The sequence below is a fragment of the Pogoniulus pusillus genome, chromosome 23 (genome assembly GCF_015220805.1).
Source record: "Pogoniulus pusillus isolate bPogPus1 chromosome 23, bPogPus1.pri, whole genome shotgun sequence".
Taxonomy (NCBI): domain Eukaryota; kingdom Metazoa; phylum Chordata; class Aves; order Piciformes; family Lybiidae; genus Pogoniulus; species Pogoniulus pusillus.
In genome coordinates this window covers 6,559,958-6,575,626 of record NC_087286.1, presented here as the reverse complement: position 1 = coordinate 6,575,626, position 15,669 = coordinate 6,559,958, and the positions used below count along the sequence as shown (strand labels likewise).

The 15,669-nt window shown below is 48.0% G+C and overlaps 1 protein-coding gene across 1 annotated transcript in view; it reads left to right on the top strand.

The window, feature by feature from the left end:
* The first annotated feature begins 5,895 nt into the window (after positions 1–5,895).
* Positions 5,896–15,669, top strand: part of MYL3 (myosin light chain 3) — a 35,180-nt gene continuing 25,406 nt past the window's right edge. The window contains exon 1 of the mRNA XM_064162935.1: positions 5,896–6,018. Coding sequence (XP_064019005.1) covers positions 5,896–6,018 — 123 coding nt within the window. The remainder of the gene's footprint in view (positions 6,019–15,669) is intronic.

The following is a 15,669-nucleotide window of genomic DNA, read 5'->3' as shown; positions in this document are numbered from 1 at the left end:
GGCCTGTCTGGATGTGTTCCTCTGTGATCTGTGTTAGATAGAATTGTCCTGCTCTGACAGGGGGGCTGGACTCAATCTCCTTGTGCTCCTTCCAACCCCTAACATCCTGTGAGCCTGGAATCCTGTGCTCCCTGGAATGGATGGAAAAACTATATCCAATCAACCAGACCATGGCACTAAGTGCCTCAGCCAGGCTTGGCTTCAACATCTCCAGCAAAAGCAACTCCACCACCTCCCTGGGCAGCCCATTCCAATGCTAATCACTCTCTCTGCCAACAACTTCCTCCCAACATCCAGCCTAGACCTGCCCTGCCATAACTTGAGACTCTCTCCCCTCCTTCTGTTGCTGCTTGCCTGGCAGAAGAGCCCAACCCCAGCTGGCTACAGCCTCCCTTCAGGTAGTTCACTCTACAGGTGACCAAAAATAGGGAGAGGATTTTTTTTTAAGTTTGGAGATTTCATTCTTCCTTTTTCTCCTTCCATTATCTTCTCTTGATTTTATTCTTTCTTTCTATTTTTGTCTCATTTTTTCCTCCTCTTCCCCCCCCTTTTATTTTCTTCTCTCTTTTTCCTCCTCTTTTTTCCCCCTCCTTTTAATTTCTTCTCTTTTTTCCTCCTCCTTTCCCCCTTCCTTTTATTTTCTTCTCTTTTTTCCTCCTCCTTTTCCACCCCACCTTTTATTTCCTTTTTTAATCCTCCTTTCCCCCCTTCTATTTTCTTCTATTTTTCCCTCCTCCTTCCCCCTCCTTTTGTTTTCTTCTCTTTTTTCCCTCCTCCTTTCCCCCTCCTTTTGTTTTCTTCTCTTTTTTCCCTCCTCCTTTCCCCCTCCTTTTGTTTTCTTCTCTTTTTTTCCCTCCTCCTTTCCCCCCTTCTATTTTCTTCTTTTTTCCCTCCTCCTTTTTTCCTCCTCCTTTTATTTTATTCTATTTTTTCCTCCTTTTCCCCCCCTGTTTTATTTTCTTCTCTTTTTTCCTCCTCTTTCCCCCCCCTTTTATTTTCTTCTCTTTTCCCTTCCTCCTTTCCCCCCAATTTATATTCTTCTCTCTTTTTCCTCCTCTTTTTATCTTCTCCTTTTATTTTCTTCTCTTTTTCCTCCTCCTTCCCCCCCCCCCTTTTATTCTCTTCTCTTTTTTTTCTCTCCTCCCTCCCCCCCTCTTTTATTTTCTTGTCCTTTTTTCCTCCCCCCTTTCCTGCCATTTATTTTTTCCCCTTATATTCCTTTTTTTTTCCCCACATCACATCTCTTTGACACATCATTTTTGGCAAGAAAAAACATTTGACTCTTCTGTTTCTAACTTGCTTCTATTAAACTACAGAGCTTCAGCAGATGTGGTTTGGTGCTTGCTTGCTCCATCCAACACCCAACAAGACATCTGCTGTGCTGGGGACTGAAGAAGCAGCAAAACAAATTGCCTTTTGGTGGCAAATCTTCTAAAACCCACTTGGGGAGGAGGGGGGAAGTGTCTGCTCCCTGGGGAAGACATTCAAGCTGTGGATATCTTGCAGCTCTAAGGACAACATTCCTTACTGGGAAGAGTTGCACAACCCTTTTTGGTTGGTGAGGGAACATCTTTGACGTGTTCTCCACCTCTCAGTTAAAGATGTCTGGAGAGCTTCCATCAATGGTTGGGTTGTTGAGGGGTTTCTTTCTTTTTTGGAGGAAAGAATTGAAGCTTGAGCTCAAAGATGAGTTTTATTTTTGTTTTTCACTGGAAGAAATCAAAAAAGCTAATTTCAACCTAGTCAGGGTGGGGTGAGTGTTGGTCTGTTGAGAAGCCAAATAGTTGAAAGCTGATATGTTTTGGCCCCCAAAGAGTTCACTTCTAATATCCCACCCCAATATCCCATGGAAATAGTTCACTTTTCTCCAGTCTTCCTTATCCTCAGAATTCTCTTGCATTATCCTCACATTCTCTGACCATTTCTTCTGCATGGTCTCAGGGGCAATGTGGGAAATTGCAGTGCAGAACCACAGAACTTTAGACGCTGGAAGAGGACCTGCAGACATCATCAAGTCTGAACCCCCTGCCAAGGCAGCATCATCCAGGGTACTTCACACAGGAATGCATCCAGGTGGGTCTAGAAAGTCTTCAGAGGAGACTCCATGACCCCTCTGGGCAGCCTGCTCCAGTAAGGTTGTTGGATAATTTCAGTTAGGCTTCCACACCTCTGAAAGGTTGGATGGGGTAAGCTTAGGGAGTTCCATCCAAACTGGGATGCTCTGCAATTCCAGATTCCATCTGGAGTCCTGAGTCCAGTTCCAGGCTCCCTAGTTCAGGGAGACAAGGAAATGCTGGAGAGAGCCCAGTGGAAGTCCACAAAGCTGCTGGGGGGCCTGGAGTATCTCTATGAGGAGGAAAGGCTGAGAGCCCTGGGGCTGTTGAACCTGGAGAAGAGCAGATCCACAGAGGATCTGATCAATGCTCCAAAAGAGCTAAAGGGTGGGAGACAAGAGGATGAGGCCAGACTCTTGTCAGTGGTGTCCAATGACAGGACAAGGGGCAATGGGCACAAATTGGATCCCAGGAGGTTCCACCTGAACAGGAGGAGAAAGTTCTTTGTTGTGAGGGTGCTGGAGCCCTGTCCCAGGCTGCCCAGAGAGGTTGTGAAGTCTGCTTGTGTGGAAAGATTCCAACCCTCCCTGGGCACTGTGCTGCTGGGCAAGCTGCTGTGGGTGCCCTGCTTTAGCAGAGGGGTTGGACTGGCTGATCTCCAGAGCAACCTTCCAACCCCACCATAGTGGGATCCTGTGTGAATCAGGACAGACAGACTTACCAAGGACCAGGGAATCATAACACACTGTGGTATTATTCCCAAATTGAAACCATTTGGATTTGGGCCACAATATTTTGTTTTCACTTATATTCCAATCTTCTGCTTCTTAAATCCAAAGATCCTCTCCCCTCCCTTCTTCCCTCTCTTCTCCTCTCTTCTCCTCCCTTCTCCTCCCTTCTCCTCCCTTCTCCTCCCTTCTCCTCCCTTCTCCTCTCTTCTCTTCTCTTCTCTTCTCTTCTCTTCTCTTCTCTTCTCTTCTCTTCTCTTCTCTTCTCTTCTCTTCTCTTCTCTTCTCTTCTCTTCTCTTCTCTTCTCTTCTCTTCTCTTCTCTTCTCTTCTCTTCTCCTCCCTTCTCCTCCCTTCTCCTCCCTTCTCCTCCCTTCTCCTCCCTTCTCCTCCCTTCTCCTCTCTTCTCTTCTCTTCTCTTCTCTTCTCTTCTCTTCTCTTCTCTTCTCTTCTCTTCTCTTCTCTTCTCTTCTCTTCTCTTCTCCTATTTCCTTTAAATTTCTTTTCTTTTCTTTTCTTTTCTTTTCTTTTCTTTTCTTTTCTTTTCTTTTCTTTTCTTTTCTTTTCTTTTCTTTTCTTTTCTTTTCTTTTCTTTTCTTTTCTTTTCTTTTCTTTTCTTTTCTTTTCTTTTCTTTTCTTCTTCATTTCGTTTCCTTTATTTTCTTTACTTTTTTTTTCTCTTTTCTTTTTTTTCTTCTTTTTCCTTTTTTTTTTTTCTTTCTCTGGGAAATGTCTTAATGACCTCCATTCTGTTTGAAGATGATCCCAGTCCATGTCTGAGGGGCTACATATCACACTCTGATGATCAAGAGAATTTTAGCTAATTCACAGCCAGTTCAGACTCTCATGCAGGACTCCAGAGTGACTCTGGAATAACTTCTTGGCTCTGAGATCTGCTCTCAACATCTGCTGTGAGCATGAGTGAAAAAATGAAGATCATTCCCTTCAAGCCACCCTCTTCCAGAGCTATTAATAGGACAAAGGATTTTTGGGCAGGTTTCTTTTTGCAGCTGCTGGGACTCTGGGGATCCTCATGGAACAGATTAATGGGGGACTGTGGCCAGTAGGAGGGAGAGGATTCTGTCCCTCTGTTGTGCTCTGCTGAGACTCCACCTGCAGTGCTGGTCCTCAGCACTGCACAGACAGGGACCTGTTGGAGCAGGGCCAGAGGGGGCCACAGCAATGCTGGGAGGGCTGGAAGCTGAGAGAGTTGAGCTTGTTCAGCCTGGAGAAGAGAAGGCTCCAGGGAGACCTTCTGGTGGCCTTGCAGTGCTTGAAAGGGCAGATCAGAAAGCTGGGGCCAGACTTTTGAGCAGAGCCTGTTGTGACAGGACAAGGGGTGATGGTTTTAAACTCAGAGGAGATTCAGACTAGATGTACTGAAAATCATTACACTGAGGATGATGAGACCCTCTCCTACATTGTCCAGGGAGGTTGTAGATGCCCCATCCCTGGAACCATTCCAGATCAGGTTGTTTGGGGCTCTGAGCAACCTGCTCCATTTGCTGGTGTTCCTGCAGACTGGAGGGAGCTGGACTGGATGAACATCAAAGGGTCCTTCTAGCTCAAATCATTCCATGATTTTATGGCTGTATGGAGCCAAGTGCAGATTGCTGTTTCATTCTCTGCTTCCATGGCTCATAACAGTAGTTCTGTCTCTTAAAATCATAGACTCAACCAGATTGGAAGAGACCTCCACGTTCATCAAGCAACAGAAGAAGGGGACACAGTCTCAAGCTGTGCTGAGGGAGGTCAAGGCTGGATGTTGTTAGGAAGTTGTTGGCAGAGAGAGTGATTGGCATTGGAATGGGCTGCCCAGGGAGGTGGTGGAGTCACTGTCCCTGGAGATGTTGAAGCCAAGCCTGGCTGGGGCACTTAGTGCCATGGTCTGGTTGACTGGCAGAAAATCCAATATGACTCTGGCTGTTAACTGCAGTCTCCTCTTATCTTGCAGAGGTGGAGGTGATAAGAACCCAAGCTGCTGTGGAGCTGCTGCTGGCATCTTAATTGCCTGGTATTTTCCAGTGCTATCTTCTCTTAGCCATTTCAGTCAGAATTTGGTTCTGTTTAGCTTGGAGAAAAGGAGGCTGAGGGGAGAGCTGAGTAACTATTACAAATATCCAAGGGGTGGGTGGCAGGAAGATGAAGATGGACTTTTCTCAGTGCTCTCCAGTGGCAAGACAAGGGGCAATGGGCAGAAACTTGGACATAGGAAGTTCCATTTAAACAGGAGAAGAAACATATTGCTTTGAGGATGACAGAGAGTTGAAACAAGCTGCCCAGATTGGTGTCTGAGTCTCTGTCTCTGGAGACTTCCAAGGCCTGCCTGGATGTGTCCCTGTGAGATCCTGCTCTGGCAGGGAGCTGGAATCAGTCACCTCCAGAGAACCCTTCCAAACCCCTACCATTCTGTGATTCCATGATTCAAGTCTCTAAACTGGTGTGGAAAATCTCAGCCACGAAGATGGACTTAGAGGCACCCAAGTGCCATGCCAAGCTTTGTGTTTCCCTGCTCCTTAGCTGCATCCTGCTCTGTATTGGTTGTTTGCACCAGCCCAGGAGAAGATCTGAGCTATCAGTTCTCTCCTTCACCTGCTAACAGTTGACCTCCTGTATAGCTCCAGCCTCAGGTCTAAATATAGATCTCTGCTTGGCTTCCAATGAGCAGCAGCATGACAAAGAGCAGAGGTGCCTAAAAGAGGGACACTGCAGCAAGTGATCTGGGAAGGTGTCAGCATGGCCCCAGGAAGGATAAAACTCATCCATGGGACCTGGGTCGTAACCCAACCTTCCCTTTGGATGTGTAGACACATGCACAGCAGAAATGTTTGACCCAGAGCCAAGCTCAGCCCTAAAACTACCCCCAAGTCTCTTTCCATGTAAGTGCTAACTGATAACAATGCCCTATCCAAAGGGTCTAAAATAGCTGGGTGAATGTCTTCTCCTTTTATAGCAGTGGCCCTATTGTAAGCCCTGGCATGTGACAGGTCTAAGAGTGACACTTCAAGAGACTGGACAGGGATAAAGACCTGTGTGTGCTGGTGCTTTCTCCTGCAGCAGCCAGCCCTTCCCTGTCCAACCCTCCTGTCTCCTTCTCTCCCTTTCTAAACCAATATGGCCCCAAAGAAGCCTGAACCCAAGAAGGCTGAACCCAAGAAGGAAGAACCCAAACCAGCACCTAAACCAGCAGAGCCAGAGCCCAAAAAAGAAGTTGAATTTAATCCAGCTTCTGTCAAAGTATGTATCTTTTAACCTGGGGTGGGAGGGAGCTGGCTGGTGGGGCATGGCTTGGTGGTGCTTCTGCTGCTGGTGGACTCAATGCAGCAAGATGACAGAAGCAGCAGAAGGTGAGGAGCAAAGGCAGTTGCAGCAGGTAGAGTAAGAGTGAGAGCAAAGTCCCAGGAATCCTGCTACAGAGAGAAGCTAAATGCTGAATGTCTGAGGGTGTTCAGGCCCTGTTTGTCCCCTCTTACCTGCAGAGCAGCAGAGTTTGTTTTGTGCCAGCTTCACTGACCTCAGTGGGATATGTACTGCTCCTCTGCAGCCAATAGCACAGGTAGATGCCAGGAAGGTTTGACTGTCCTCAGGGCTGACCACCAACTAACCAAAAGCAAAGGGTGCATTGGAAGCTCAGAGGGTGTTTGGAGCATGAGCTGCATTTGTCTCTGCCTGGAAAGCAACATTTGGGTAGGTGCAAGCCAGTGACACCTCCTGTGTTTTCCCAGGGAAGTCCAAATGAATGGCAAAGGATTTGTGTGCTTGTGTGTGTGCTGGAAAGCAGAGAGAAACCTGGGCAAAAGGCTAGACCTCCTAAATGACCTGCTGCTGCCTTGAGTATCCTGCTCCTTCTCCTTCTTTCCTTTTCCTTCTCTCCTTCTCTCCTTCTCCTTCTTTCCTTTTCCTTTTCTCCTTCTCACCTTCTCTCCTTCTCCTTTCCTTTTCTTCTCCTTTCCTTTTCCTTTTCTCCTTCTCTCCTTTTCATTTTCTCCTTCTCTCCTTCTCCTTCTTTCCTTTTCCTTTTCTCCTTCTCTCCTTCTCTCCTCCTTCTTCTCCTTCTTTCCTTTTCCTTTTCTCCTCTCCTTCTTTCCATTCCTTCTTCTCCTTCCCCTTCCCTTTCTCATTCTTTCTCTCTCCTTCTCCTCCTCCTCCCTCTCATTCTCCTTCTTTCCTTTTCCTTTTCTCCTTCTCTCCTCTCATTCTCTCCTCCTTCTTCTCCTTCTCCTTCTTTCCTTTTCTGTTTCTCCTTCTCTCCTTTTCTGTTTCTCCTTCTCTCCTCTTCCTCCTCCTTCTCTTTTCTTTCCATTTCCTCTTCTCCTTCTCTCCTTCTCCTTCCCCTTCTCTTTCTCTTTCTCTCTCTCTCTCTCTTTCTCCTTCTCCTTCTTTCCTTTTCCTTTTCTCCTTCTCCTTTCCCTGATCTCAGCAGGGTTTGCTCAAATGCATAAGGCCAAGACAATGTCTCCAGGGACACTTCAGAAAGAGGTTTTGAGAGGATTTGAGGTTGCTGCTCTCATCTTGGCCACCTAACTGGCTTCACATTGCACTTTCAGTGAACCACTTCACTGCCAGGGCAGTGCTCATGTTTAGCAGACACTCAAGGACTTAAAGCCATCAAGTAGCCAATTCCAGTGAAATGCTGCTGGAGATCTGTTACCTTTTCACATCTATTTTTTTTTGTTGTTGTTGTTCTTTTTGGAGAGGAATTGACCCTTCAGCAGATGCCTGAGATTGACTCTTTTATTTCCAAAGCAACTGCTCTGAGACAATGATAAGGAGAAATAAATTAGACACTGCTATAGAAGTGACTGCTCAAGAGTGACCTCTTGACTTATCAAGATGCACCCAGCAAATCAAGGTGTAAAAAGGGATGAGTTTCCCTTTGCCCTCTCTGCACCACACACCTTCACAGCCAAAGCCAGAGATCCTTGCACTGACCTCTAGAAACCACCCATCCACTTCATTTGCACAGTAATTACTCCATGGTGCAAGACATAGCATGGATTCCTCTGCAAGGCGTTGTGCTCTGGGAGTCATCCTTTGGGAAATGAAGAGCTTTGCAGTGTCTCATGGGTTCCTTTCTCATTGGGATCTGGGCCAGGCATTAACTGGGTGTAAATCAGTGTTCATTTAAAGCAGCCAGATGTTTTCCTGCTTCTTACAAGAAAGGAGGGAACCAAAAGAGGAATCCTGGTGGTCACTTGTGAGAAAGGTGAGCCAGAGGACACGAGGCAAGGCCAAAAGATGAAAACATAGCTCCATTGCCATCCAGGAGCAAGCTTTCTGGAGTTGAGGGGTGAGTGTCTCTGGGATCCTTTCTTCTTAGATAATGAAACTATTTTCACCCTCATGAAAACAGAGAAACCCTGTGAGAAAGTGAATAGCTCACCCTGGCTCTTCAGAGTTGTTCCAGAGGAGGTTCAGGCTGGATAATGAGAAACAATTTCTTCCCCTTGAGGGTTGCCAAGGTTTGGAAAAGTCTACTGAGGGCAGCAGTGGAGTCCTAATTCCTGGAGGGGTTTAAAATCCCTGGAGATGCAGTACTGAGGGACATGGTTTAGTGGTGACCTGCCAATGCTGAGCCAATAGTTGGACTCCATGACCTTAAAGGTCATTTCCAGCCCAAAGGATTCTATGTTTCAGCATGCCTCCTGAGCACGCTGGAAGAGCTCTCATGGGTGGCTGCTGAAGCTTCTGCTGTGACCTTGGGCAAGTGGTGGGGTCCAGCTCTCTGCTTATGTCCCTGTGCTTAACATTCCTGCAGTGTAAAAGGAGGAGGAGACAATTGCAGGCACTTCCCTTTGAGGGCATGGAGAGCTCCAGCCAGGGTGCCATGGCACTGTGGTAATACTCAGCTGGGTTATGATGACACTGTGGTATGAGGGGCATCTAAGTCCAGTGGAAAGATGAGTTGTAATTACAGAATCCCAGCATAGTGGAGCTTGGAAGGGACCTGTGGGGATCAGCCAGTCCAACCCCCCCTGCTAAAGTAGGGGCAGGCACCCACAGCAGCTTGCCCAGAAGAACAATGTTCAGGGGGGTTTGGAATCTCTCCATGCAAGGAAACGCCACAACCTCTCTGGGCAGCCTGGGACAGGGCTGCAGCACCCTCATAGAATGATAGCAACAGCCAGGTTGGAAGAGACCTCCAAGCTGATCCAGTCCAACCTATCATTCAGTCCAACCTAGCACCCAGCCCTGGACAATCAACCAGACATGGCACTAAGTGCCTCAGCCAGGCTTTTTTGCAACACCTCCAGGCAAGGAGACTCCACCACCTCCCTGGGCAGCCCATTCCAATGCCAGTCATTCTCTCTGCCAACAACTTCCTCCTAACACTGTTTGCTCAGTGTCCAGCGAGTCCTGGCTCCAGAAAGGCCATGCACAGACAGGTGGCATGTGTGAGGAGCTGGAAGGGACATGGTTTACCATACAGAGCTGTCCTCACTGACCACATTTTCCCTTCTCACCACTTGGTAAGCTCACTGTAGCAGCAGGCAGCGCTCCAGGTGCCTGGGGAAGAGCAGTCAGCAGTTATTTTGGTGAAGGGCTCTGATCTTGAAGCCTGCTCTCACTGAAAGAGCTCTGCAGGCTTCTGAGCATCTGCAGGGATGTAAAAAACTAACAACTTCTTCCTCTTTTTCTGCAAGGAAAGATGCAGGGTTCTGCACTTTGGCCACAACAACCCCAAGCAGTGCTATAGGCTGGGGACTGAGTAGCTGGAGAGCAGCCAGGAGGAAAGGGACCTGGGGGTACTGATAGATAGTAAGCTGAAGATGAGCCAGCAGTGTGCCCAAGTGGCCAAGAGAGCCAATGGCATCCTGGCCTGCATCAGGAGCAGTGTGGCCAGCAGGACAAGGGAGGTTATTCTTCCCCTGTACTCAGCACTGGTCAGGCCACACCTTGAGTGCTGTGTCCAGTTCTGGGCCCCACAATTCAAGAAGGATGTTGAGGTGCTGGAACATGTCCAGAGAAGGGCAACAAAGCTGGTGAGGGGCCTGGAACACAAATCCTATGAGGAGAGGCTAAGGGAGCTGGGGTTGTTTAGCTTGGAGAAGAGGAGGCTCAGAGGTGATCTTATTGCTGTCTGCAACTACCTGAAGGGACATTGTAGCCAGGTGGGGGGTGGCCTCTTCTGCCAAGCAACCAGCAATAGAACAAGGGGACACAGTCTCAAGTTGTGCCAGGGTAGGTATAGGCTGGATGTTAGGAAGAAGTTCTTCACAGAGAGAGTGATTGGCATTGGAATGGGCTGCCCAGGGAGGTGGTGGAGTCACCATCCCTGGAGGTGCTCAAGCAAAGCCTGGCTGAGGCACTTAGTACCATGGTCTGGTTGATTGGACAGGGCTGGGTGCTAGGTTGGACTGGATGATCTTGGAGGTCTCTTCCAGCCTGCTTGATTCTATGATTCTATGATTCTATGAATCTATTTTGCCAGATCTCTGGAAAGTTTTAGCACATACCTAAGAGGCAATAAGCCTGCAGAAGTTCTCACACCTTGCCAGAGCACTGCTCCATACCAAGAACCTAAAGTCAAAGGCATATCCCATAAAATGCAAGAGGAAAACATTTCCTCCTGACTCCCCCCCCCCCCAAACTTGCAATGAGGTCTCTTTGTCTTTGCTGAACTTTCAGGCTTGTTTTCTTGCCTGGGGCCTCCTCAGGACTCACTACTCAAATTTCTCTGTGCTTAAAAGGCTCAGGAGGAAATCACTGAAGGAGAAAGAGGCCCAGCATGGGCTTGGTTTAGCCTGTCAGGTGTCTACCCACTTCAGAAACCTGGGAGGGAAATTGCTCTGCAGCAGTATTCCTTGCAGCAGGCACTGTGGGCCAGTAATAATACTGGTGATGACAATGGGGATGTGGAACACCTGAAAGGAATGGAACTAAGGGGGGAAATAGACTGGAGAGAGGAAGAGGAGAGGGTGTTGGGAGGTTGAACACATGTGGTGACCACTTTCATCCATTCTGATGCCTACTCTTCAAAGCTTTACATGTGTACAGAGGTGTCCCACAGGATGTTAGGGGTGGGAAGGGACCCAAGGAGATCAATCACAGGATAGGATCAGATAGGATAAATTATTGAGTCCAACCCCCCTGCCAGAGAAGGACAATCCTATCTAACACAGATCACAGAGGAACACATCCAGACAGGCCTGGAAAGGCTCCAGAGAAGGAGAATCCACAGCCTCTCTGGGCAGCCTGTGCCAGTGCTCTGGGACCCTTACAGGAAAGAAGTTCCCTTTTGTGTTGAGGTGGAACCTCCTGTGCTGCAGCTTACATTCAAAGTTAGGATTGATGAGGCTCTGAGCTGTAGTTGGGGATGTTCTGCAGACTGCAAGGGGCTAGACTAGGTGATCTCTAGAGGTCCTTTCCAACCCAAACGACTCCATGACTCTATGATCCTATGAGATACCTATCTCACAGTATCACAGTATCACCAAGGTTGGAAGAGACCTCACAGATCATCAAGTCCAACCCTTTACCACAGAGCTCAAGGCCAGACCATGGCACCAAGTGCCACGTCCAATCCTGCCTTGAACAGCTCCAGGGACGGCGACTCCACCACCTCCCCAGGCAGCCCATTCCAGTGTCCAATGACTGCTTGTAGTAAGGAGCAGGCAGTTGGTTAAGAGAAGATCCTCTCAGTGTCCAGGAGAAGATATTTCAGCATCAGGAAACAACTTCTAGTCTTGCCCTAGGGAAATAGTTCATCAGGAGAAGACTTGTGGGATGACTCAAGTCTCCAAGGCTGCAGCATCCCCAGAGAGATGCCCCTCAGGAGATGCAGAGCAGCGAAGCAGCGGTCGGATGCTGAGCAAGGGAGCCTTCAAACACAGCAGAAGGCTTTCTTTGTGGCATGTTCCATTCATCCTTAAAGCCAAAACCAAACAGCTCTGGAAATCCAAAGAGCTTTCCAGATGGATTTTTGTTTCTCTGGGCCAGCCAAAGTCTGGCTGTCTTTGCATATCTGCCTTGTTCAGAGCTCTGGGTGACGTCCCTCGTAAAAATACTTTCTGGGGAGACATGAAAAGTGCCCTTTGGTGGTACCAGACACAGATTTAGCAGAGGGTTTCAAAACACAAGGGGAGGAAAAGAAAAGATGAAAAGGATAAAGAAAATGACCACTTTCAGTGTTTTCCTTAGTTAATTCCCTGGTTAGCTTTGTTGGTGCTGTTGAGCTGAAGGTAGTTATTAATTTCAGGGGGTTCTTTCCTTCTGATCTATGTAAAAAAAAACCAACCAACACCACCAACCAAACCCAGAAATATTTAAGAGTTGAAATTACTTCAGTTTGGGTAAAAGAAGATGTTCTGACCAGGCTGGAATGATTTTCTCCCTCATTTCCAACTAAAACTGTCATCAACTAGAACACAAACCCCAAATCTGTTTTTATTCTTAATCAAAATGACTTTTTCTTTCCTCCCCCCCCCCCCCCCCCCCTTCCTCTGAAATTTTGGCTATTGGTCAGTGGCACCCAAAAATACATAAAAGTGTGGTGGTAAATAAAAAAGGATTGTTCTGGGCAAGTCTTTCTTCTAAGCCTTTGTTCATCAGCTGCCAAACAGGAACTTCTCTGCAATGTCTGCTGTCTGTGGCACAGGGATGGATAAACCTAAACTTGTAAACAGCCCAGCTTAGAATCAGAGAACCAAGCAGGTTGGAAGAGACCTCCAAGATCATCCAGGCCAACCTAGCACCCAGCCCTAGACAATCAACCAGACCATGGCACTAAGTGCCTCAGCCAGGCTTGGCTTCAACACCTCCAGGGACAGAGACTCCACCACCTCCCTGGGCATCCCATTCCAGTGCCAATCACTCTCTCTGCCAACAACTTCCTCCTAACATCCAGCTTGAAGGAAGTAGAAGTAAGGAGCATAAAGGTGTGGAGACCTTGTGCTACAGATGTCTACCTGAAGAAGGCCTAAAAGAAAGCTGAGAGGGGACTTTTAACAAGGGCTTGTGGTGATAGGATGTGGGGTAGTGGCTTTGAGTTGGAAGAGGGGAGAGTGAGACTGGAGATTAGGAGGAAATTCTTTACAGTGAGGGTGGAGGGACACACAGAGAGGTTGCCCAGGGAGGTTTAGGGAAAAATTCTTCACAGAAAGAGTGATTGGCATTGGAATGGGCTGCCCAGGGGGATGGTGCTGTCTCCATCCCTGGAGGGGTGTAGAAGAGACTGGATGTGGCACTTGGTGCCATGGTTTAGTTGATTTGATGGTGTCGGTGATGGGTTGGACTTGATGGTCTTGAAGGTCTTTTCTCTATCCTTGGAGGTGATGAAGCCAAGCCTGGCTGAGGCACTTAGTGCCATGGTCTGGTTGACTGGATAGGGCTGGGGGATAGGTTGGCCTGGATGAGCTTGGAGGTCTCTTCCAACCTGCTTGATTCTATTCTATTCTATTCTATTCTAACCTGATTGATTCTGTTCTTCTGTGATTCTGCAATGGATGCTTAATCCCTGGAAGTGTTCAGGGTCAGGTTGGATGGGACCTTCAGCAACCTGGTCAGGTGGAAGATGTCCTTGCCCACGGCAAGGGGGTTGGCACTAGATGATCTTTAAGGTCCCTTCTGACCCAAACCATTGCGTATCCAAGGTAGGAAAGAGAATAAGAGCTGCCTGACCCTCAGCTTTCCCCTCATCCCTCCAGCCTTGCTTTTTTTTTCTTCTCTGCAGTCTGCCCCTTGATGAGCAGGGAGTTATTAAAAGCATGTTCTGGCTCTGGAGCAGCTGGGTAATGAGCCTCTGCATTTCTCACATAGCTGCTAAACCTCCATCAGTATGGTTTTAATCACCGTTTGTGTAACGTGCAATAACTATGAAATCAAAATGAAAGGCAGAGCTCAGTGCCTGCAGCAGGCCCTGGCCAAAGTGCTAACTTCTCCCCAGTTGCTGGAAAGATGGGCTGGAGACATGGATTATTTGTTCCTGTCTCAAACCAGCCAAATCTTAGCTTGGGGAAGGGGGGAAACTATCAAGAGCAGCTTTGTGGAGGATGGGGGGAGTGGAGAGGAATGATGGCTCTTAGCAGGAGCAGGAGCAGGAGCTTGGGGTTTCATCTGACTTGTTCAAAGAGGTTAGTGCTTAGGTATAGGTAGTGCAAGTGACATTTTCCTTGATGGCTGGGCTGCAGCAAGAGCAGTGTGGGCAAGGGAGGGGATTCTGTCCCTTGGCTCTGCTCTCCTCAGACCCCATCTGGGGTACTGTGTGCAGTTCTGCAGCCCCCAGCACAAGCAGGACATGCAAGTGTTGGAGCCAGTCCAGAGGAGGCCAAGAAGATGCTCAGAGGGCTGCAGCAGCTCTGCTATGAGGACAGGCTGTGAGAATTGGGGCTCTGCAGCCTGGAGAAGAGAAGGCTTGGAGGAGACCTTGGAGTGGCCTTGTAATATCTGAAGGGGGCTACAGGAAGGCTGGGGAGGGACTATTGACAAAGTCTTGTAATTACAGGATGAGGAGGAATGGGTTTAAAGTGGCAGAGGGGAGATTGAAACTAGATGTTAGGAAAGGGTTGTTTGCAGTGAGGGTGGTGAGACACTGGCACAGGTTGCCCAGGGAGGTTGTGGAGCACAGAAGCACAGAATGTGATCAAGATCACATTGGGTGCTTCTGTGCTCCACAACCTTCCTGGAGGTGTTCAAGGCCAGGCTGGATGAGGCCTTGAGCAACCTGTTCTAGTGGGAGGTGTCCCTGTCTATGTCAGGGGGTTGGAACTGGATGATTCTTGAGGTCCTTTCCAATCTAAACCATTCTATGATAGGATGGAAAAAAATATGTTAGGTGAGCTGGGCAAAGAGGAACCAAATGAGGTCCAACAAGGATAAGTGCAGAGTCCTACATCTGGGGAGGAATGTTAGGAGGAAGTTCTTCACAGAGAGAGTGATTGGCATTGGAATGGGCTGCCCAGGGAGGTGGCGGAGTCACCATCCCTGGAGGTGTTCAAGCAAAGCCTGGATGAGGCACTTAGTGCCATGGTCTGGTTGACTGGATAGGGCTGGGTGCTAGGTTGGGCTGGCTGAGCTTGGATGTCTCTTCCAACCTCCTTGATTCTATGACAATGTAAGATTCTGTGACAATAATAACCTGCACCAGGACAGGTCTAGTTGAGTGAGCTGGGCAAAGAGGAGCCAAATGAGGTTCAACAAGGATAAGAGCAGAGTCCTGCATCTGGGGAGGAATAATAAACAGCTCCACTACAAGTTGGGAGGTGAATCCATCCCAGTCTCTCCTAAAGCTGTAGTAGCTTGGAATGGTCTCAAACTCCTGAGTTTTATGATGTTAGAGTAGCAGTGAGATCCTCCACCTCCATCTTCTTTCCTTCTCCCCTGCTCCTTGAGGACTGACTGGTGGCTCAGGCTTTGCTGTAAGGTTTCCCAGGGGCAAAAGGATTGGTTAAAGGCCAGGTCTTATTAAAACCAGCAACAAGAAAGCAATGTCAAAGCATATTTTCAAGCACTATTTCCTATCTATGTATATGTATATCAGATTATCATATGCTGGCCAAGGTAATGAAGTGGAAAGAAATATGGGAAAGGAAATGGATGGAAGATTAGTAGAGGGAGAATGCCAATGTAATCTCCAGAATGTTGGAGGTTTTTTCCTCTTCTAAGAAGATTTCCTCCTGGAGTTCAATTTATGTCTCCTGGTATTCATGCCTCCTCCATGGCATTGGTCCTTGTCCCTGTCTTCAACCTGAGGCCTAAAAAAAGCAGATGGGGATAAGAGGGGGCTCAACTAAATTGAAACTGGCATCACCCTGCTATGCTCAGGGTATGTGGTCAGCTCTCTTGGGTGAGGGAGTTGCATCCCAGAATCTATCTGTAGCCAGGGAACTGGGTGTTACAGCCACTCAGAGCAGGGATCAGGAGAGCTTTAGTGGCTTTTGCTCATGGATG